We start from the raw sequence: 6,769 nt of genomic DNA on the forward strand, positions 1-6,769 counted from the left end.
AACGGTTGGAATAGGAGAACCCATGGGAATTCGAGTACTTAGCGGCGTTCATTTTCGAGAAGTCTTAGCTTATTTGCTTCCGCTGTGCAATGAAGATACCGGTCCAGTCACGCCATGCTCTGATAATTTCGGGGTGTGACACTAAAAGAGTGGTAATATATTGATGCCCATTAATTCTGTGCTGTTTATTTTAATTATATTTGTGATGCTTAGGGATTTTGATTTTGAAAATTTTCAAATTACAGAAAGAAATTGTATGTGATTACCTTGAAGTTGAATACCCAACAATGCACCCAAAGATGTCGCCCTTGGAACCAGAAATAATGAAAATGTCGTGGCAAACGGAAAAGAACTTTGTAGATTGTGGTGTCTTTGCAATGAGACACATGGAGACATACACAGGGAAGCATGTGAGCAAGAAGGAATGGGATAGTGGGCTGTCGAAAGAGTCACCAGAACAAGACAAAGAGTTGGTTGAACTGAGATACAAGTATTTAAGCAAAATACTTTTATCCGACATCAACTTAGCGAAAGGTGAAATGATGGAACTATTAGAGAAGTATGAGAAGATGGAGCCTGAAAAGAAAGAGGAATGCAAGAAAAATGCGGAAAAGAAAATCAATGACAGATTGAACAAGAAATATTGATTGTGTTGGTTGAACAATATAACATTAGTTTGGTAGTTGTCTGTAATATTTTGTGCTGGTTTAACAATTAATATGGTGCTGGTTTAACAATTACATTGTACTGCTTTAACAGTTATATTAGGAAAGTTAATTTTATGCTGGTTTTACAATTAATATTGTGCTGCTTTCACTATGACAATATGTGATGGTTTCATAGAAGAAGTTTAAAATTGTGCTGGTTTTATAATTGTGCTGGTTTTAAAGAACAAAGTTTAAAATTGTGCTGGTTTTAAACAGTATATTGAATGTTGAAAAATCAAATTCTTGACAATTGCATTTACAAATCAACAAAAACTAATAATGTGCTGGTTGAATGTTGTAAACATAATAAGAATACAAGAAATCCAAACTGAAATGAAAAAAATAACAAATCCAAATATCATGATTTCCAAGACACACGACTAACTGCTCTTCTGGGAATCAGCAACAGTAGTCTTCATCTTACAAGTCCGACTATTATGTCCATGACCTCCACATATCAAACAACCTCTAGTTTTAGGTTTCTTTGATATTCTTGAAGATGATACCTCACGAAAAGACTTTAAGCGTTTGTTTGAACCACACCCCTTGTTTCTAATACCACTAGGTGGAAGAATGGTAGCAGAAGACGATGAACATGGCTGATCAGCACGAAGAATATTAGCTAATCTTGCATTCTTGTCAAGTGATTCTGCAGGAAGGTCAGCAGAATCAACCTTCAACTTCGACTCGATCACTTGGTCTCTATACAACGATAACAGGTCCATATTTGTAACAAGACGGTTAACAATATGTTCAGTTGCAGTCATTATCTCACGCACAATGCTGGAAGCACGTTCAACTTGATTACCAACAGCATTTTGATCAAAACTCGAAACTTTTGTCTTTTTTGGAACAACATCTCTTGTCCAACGCCCCATAACATATTTTTTAGGGAACTCCTTTATACCACAAAGACGAAGAACACAAAAGGCATGCCTACATAGCAAACCATACTGCTCATATCGGTTGCAGCTGCATTTAATTACCATATCCTTAGGAGTAAAAAGAACCTACACAAATAACAAATGCTTTATATTGTGCTAGTTTATAACAAAGTGTGCTGGTTTATATATGTAAAATTCTAATTGTAAATATAAATCACTGTGCTACTTAAAATGTATTGTAGAAAGCAGAACATGTTTGTGCTACTAAAGGTATAAATAAATACCTCATGAAGGCCGGGAAGATTGACGTGTAGAATATAAAACTTAATTGAATCACCAACTTCTTCTTCACGCCTGCACATACAATTCTTGCAAGCAAGTCGAATTTCTTCTTGAACATCAAAAAAAATCCCCCGAGTATAAATCTTTACAGCTTCCCGTTCCAATTCATAATTGGTTTTCATGGCAGGTTGTGTGTATCTGGTATCATGATCACGTTTGCTGCGCTTAAACCTCTGAGATTCCATTGCAGTATCAAAATGGCTCAAAAACTCAACTAATGACAATTTTGTGTTGGTTAATTGACCAAAAAAATGATTTTCACTCTCAGACCTAGATGTTGTACGCATAAGACCGGACATATGTTCATGACGATAGTATGCAGGAATCCAATCTGATCTGAGGTTGTACATATCAGACAGCCAGCTGTTACTAGTAAGGTTGTACTTAATCATTAAATCACACCATTGTGTCTCAAACTGTGCTGGTTCAAGAGCATCAGTCCATACAACAGCACATATATCTTCTTTAAAAACCTCATCTTGTGATAGCTCAGTACCAACCTATAACAAAAAAATAATTAGTATATTAAAACAGCAAACAAATCCTAAAATGTGCTGGTTTATATGTTAAAGTGTGCTAGTTGATGTATAAACTTAAACTATGATGCTTAAACTGTGATGGTTTAAAGAAAGTGTGCTGGTTTAAAAGTGTGCTGAGTTATATGCCAAAGTGTGCTGGTTTAAAAGTGTGCTGATTTATATGCTAAAGTGTGCTGGTTTAAATGGATTGTTTAAAGTGTGCTGGTTTATATGCTAAAAGTGTGCTGGTTTAATTTATGCTGGTTTAAAAAATTATAACATTGTAAAACTGTGCTGGTTTAAGAAAGTTACCTTTTCAGAAACTTTGATCATTATATGCCACATACACAAACGATGTCTGGTATCTGGGAAAACATCTCGGATGGCAATTTTCATTGCAGCGTCCTGATCAGTCACAACCACCTTAGGTGCAACACCAAAAGCCTTCAAAAAACTTTGAAGAAGCCATTTATATGATTCAGCAGTTTCAGATGCTAACAAAGAACCAGCAAACGTGACATTGTGATGATGATTATCGATTCCAGTGAACGGAACAAATACCAAGTCATACCTAAAAATTGAATTGATTATATTACAACTGCTTGCTGAATTGTGCTAGTTTAATAAAAATATGAATAAATGATCTACAAAAAATGAATAAAATACCTGTTCGTACGGAACGTAGCATCAAAAGACATAACATCCCCAAAGACCTCATAATTCAGTTTCATTTCTTCATCAGCCCAAAATAATCCAGCAAGAGAAGCTTTTTCATCACAATAATATTCACAAGAAAAATTCGGCAAATACAGCTTCTTCTTCATAAGACGTTGGACAGCCATGTCCACATCAAACTCTCCAATGAACAAATTAATATCTCTTTTAAAATTTTTACAATCAGTAGACGTCACTCCAACCTTATCAAATCCACCACGAATCTTTCTCATAAGGTTGAATGCCCTAACTGGACCAATATTCATCTCAGAAAAATCAGAAAGCAGTTGCTCTTCAGTGAATGTCAACTTTCTAGACGAAGCTAAAAGATGATAATCCTCTTCATCAACAAAAGAATGATTATGCTCCTCAAATACATGAGAAATTCTATAAGTATTTTTTGGAGTTAAAGACATACGGATGTGTGCCTTACATCCGGTACGTTTAGAAGGTCTCCACCTTTGGTCATTTAACTTTTTATCAGCACCAACACTATCATTTACCGTGTCAACAGCACAGGATGTCACTGAACCCTCTTTCGCACAAACAAAGTACTTTCTAATCACAACACCATTTTTTGAAGATTGAGTATGCTTTCGACCCTCAAACCCAGATAACTTAGCATACTTCTTATAGAAATTAAAGGCAGAATCAATTGACTGGAAATGCATACCAACTACAGGTTTGGAAGAATCTGGAACAATAGGAGTATAATACTGATTACCAGTAGTTGGACAGATACGAACTCCTGAACAAATCAAAAAACCAGAACAAATAAAAGATATCAGCACAAACTTTACAATAAACCAGCACAAAAAACAAGCACAAGTTTACCAGGCAAACTAGCACAAAATAAAGATATCAGCACAACTTTACAAAACTACACTTTAAAATATGATGTAATATAAAAAAACCAGCACAACTTCAAAAAACCAGCACAACTTCAGAACTACACTTTTAAATAAAAACCAGCACAACTTAGATCAAAACTAAAAACCTAAAAAGTAGATGAAATTAAAACTAGAAGGTATTTTACCATCGACAGTAGTAGACATCATTAAAATAGAGGAGGATAAATCAGCAAATCAATGAATGAACAGAGGAGCTAGGGTTCCAGCAAATCGATGAAAACGATGAACGATTCAGCAGGATTGATCTCAATCTCGCAGGTACCGGCAAATCGATGAAAACGATGAACGATTCAGCAGGATTGAGATTGAGATTTGCGATTGATTTAGATGTGGTCAGATGATGAAAACGATTGAATTAGACGTGGTCAGATGATGAAGCTCAATGAATGAATCAATGAAAAATATGAAAGAAGGAATGAAAATCGTGTGATTAAAACTAAGTACAGATCTGTTTGAAATTTGCATTTTCCAATATTACCCTTTCACCTAAATTAATGAGATTGCCACATGTAAGCTCAAGATTGCTTCTTAGGAAACTTAGGGAAGATTAAATTCTTAGTTGAACCTCTACCTATATATATATATATATATATATAGGGAGAAGATCATGCGAGAACCACCTCTTATTGTGAGAACCGCGAGAACCAATGTGAACACATAAAAAATGCCTAAAAATAGCTAAAAATCACACAAAAATTTTTTTTTTGAATTTTTTAATATTTTTTTATAAAAAAATCGCTACTTTTCGAAGCCAAAAAAAAAAATTTTTTTTAATTTTTTTAAAAAAAAAAAATTTTTTTGCTTCTAAAAATAGCGATTTTAACATAAAAAATATTAAAAATTCAAAAAAAAATTTTTAGATTTTTTTTCTGATTTTTTTAGATTTTTTTAGATTTTTTAAGGTTTTTTGGGGGTTTAGTTTTTAGCATTTTAGCTTGGGGGGGGGGGTGTTTAGGTTTTTGGGGGGTGGGGGAGGGGGTTTAGGTTTTTGGGGGGTGGGGGAGGGGGTTTAGGTTTTTGGGGGGGGGGGTGGGGGAGGGGGGTTTAGGTTTTTTTTTTGGGGGGGGGGGGGGTGGGGTTAGGTTTTTTTTAGGTTTTTTTTAGCATTTAGCTTGGGGGGGGGGGGGGTTAGGTTTTTTTAGCTATTTTAGGTTGTGTTCACATTGGTTCTCAAGGTTCTCACAATAAGGGTGGCTCTCGCATGAGCCCCTCCCTATATATATATATATATATATATATATATATATATATATATATATATATATATATATATAGGGGAGGGTTATCTTGAGAACGCTAAATATTGCGAGAACCGTGAGAACGAATGAAAAAACCAATAAAACCAATTTTTTTAATACAAAACTCATTGTAATTAAGATACAACATCAAAAAAAGAATTTACAACATCAAATAATTCATTTCTCCTTTCAAAATCACTCTTTTTAGATTTTTTACACATGTGTAAATATAACAGATTTACACATGTGTAAATGGCAAACTTACACATGTGTAAATTTTCTTTATTTACGAATTCACGTAAATTTAAACGTGTAAATTAAATTTCTAACATTGTATTCGAGTAATGATGATAAGTGTAGAAAAAAAATTTGAATTTGAATTGTTTTTGACCATGTTCTTGCGGTTTTTTCATTTGTTCTCACGGTTCTCACAATATTTAGCGTTCTCATTTAAACCTTCCCCTATATATATATATATATATATATATATATATATATATATATATATATATATATATATATATATATTATTGGAGTGAATTTCAAGGATTGTCCTTTATCATTATACCCATTTTCAGGCGCTGTCTTTTATGTTTAAAATTGATGGGTTTTGTACTTTATCTTTTAAAATCTATCGCGTTTTGTCCTTTTGGTATAACCCAGTTTGATTTTTTAGTTAAATGTGGTCATGTGCAGGTCATGTGAGCGTAGATCTGTCATTTAATGCCTCTTTTAATATCCAAAGTTATCATCTTCCCCAATTTCATTCTTCATGAACCCTAGTTACAGAGTTCCCGCAAATAGGGCTGTAAACGAGCCGAGTTAGACCCAGCTCGAGCTCGGGTCGAACTCGATTCGAGCTGGCTCGACTCGAGCTCAAAGTTCAAATCGAGCTGAGATTTGAGGCTCGAGCTCGACTCGATTAGAATTCGAGCTAGCTCGGCTTGGCTCGATCTAGTTCGAACTAACAAAGAACCGCAAAATTTACTACTTAAAAGGCACTTAAAATGAATGTCATCATAGACTAAGGGCCATAATTGCTATTTAATTTAACCATATGGCTAAATATGCAAGTATAAATAGTTAATTCACTTAGTACATTGTCTTTACCTTCTTTTATAGGGGAGATACTCCCTTAGTTTTTGTGTTCTAAGCGATGTGGGACAAAAAATGAAGAATGTAAACCTTATCGAGCCAGCTCACTAGCTCACGAGCCGAGCCAGGCCAAGCTCGAGCTCGGCTCGTTTACAAACCGAGCCGAGCTGGCTCGTTTACAACCGAGCCAATTTCGAGCCGAGCTTTCTTTGAGCTTTTTTCGCGCGAGCAGCGAGCCAGGAGTTTTTTGAACACCCCTACCCCTAAATTGAGATCTGACTTCCCACCCAAAACCCTAGTTCTTCTCAAGTGATTCCCCAATTGAAGATGGTGTTGTGTAATCAAACGGGACAATGTCAA

General features: G+C 35.0%; 1 protein-coding gene and 1 long non-coding RNA gene across 2 annotated transcripts; both read right to left on the reverse strand.

Moving 5' to 3' along the window:
• Positions 1–934: 934 nt before the first annotated feature.
• Positions 935–3,581, reverse strand: LOC110914323 (protein FAR1-RELATED SEQUENCE 5-like). Its single transcript, XM_022159124.1, has 4 exons — positions 3,118–3,581; positions 2,764–3,022; positions 1,876–2,433; positions 935–1,717 (listed from the first exon to the last, which is right to left on the reverse strand). Exons 1-4 carry the CDS (start codon positions 3,579–3,581, stop codon positions 1,088–1,090), a joined length of 1,911 nt encoding a protein of 636 aa, XP_022014816.1. The 3' UTR covers positions 935–1,087.
• Positions 3,582–3,771: 190 nt separating this feature from the next.
• Positions 3,772–4,426, reverse strand: LOC110910559. The gene is made up of 2 exons (XR_002576270.2): positions 4,202–4,426; positions 3,772–3,913 (listed from the first exon to the last, which is right to left on the reverse strand). It is a non-coding gene; the product is annotated as an uncharacterized LOC110910559 (long non-coding RNA).
• Positions 4,427–6,769: the final 2,343 nt, after the last annotated feature.

The sequence above is a fragment of the Helianthus annuus genome, chromosome 4 (assembly GCF_002127325.2).
Source record: "Helianthus annuus cultivar XRQ/B chromosome 4, HanXRQr2.0-SUNRISE, whole genome shotgun sequence".
NCBI classification, from domain to species: domain Eukaryota; kingdom Viridiplantae; phylum Streptophyta; class Magnoliopsida; order Asterales; family Asteraceae; genus Helianthus; species Helianthus annuus.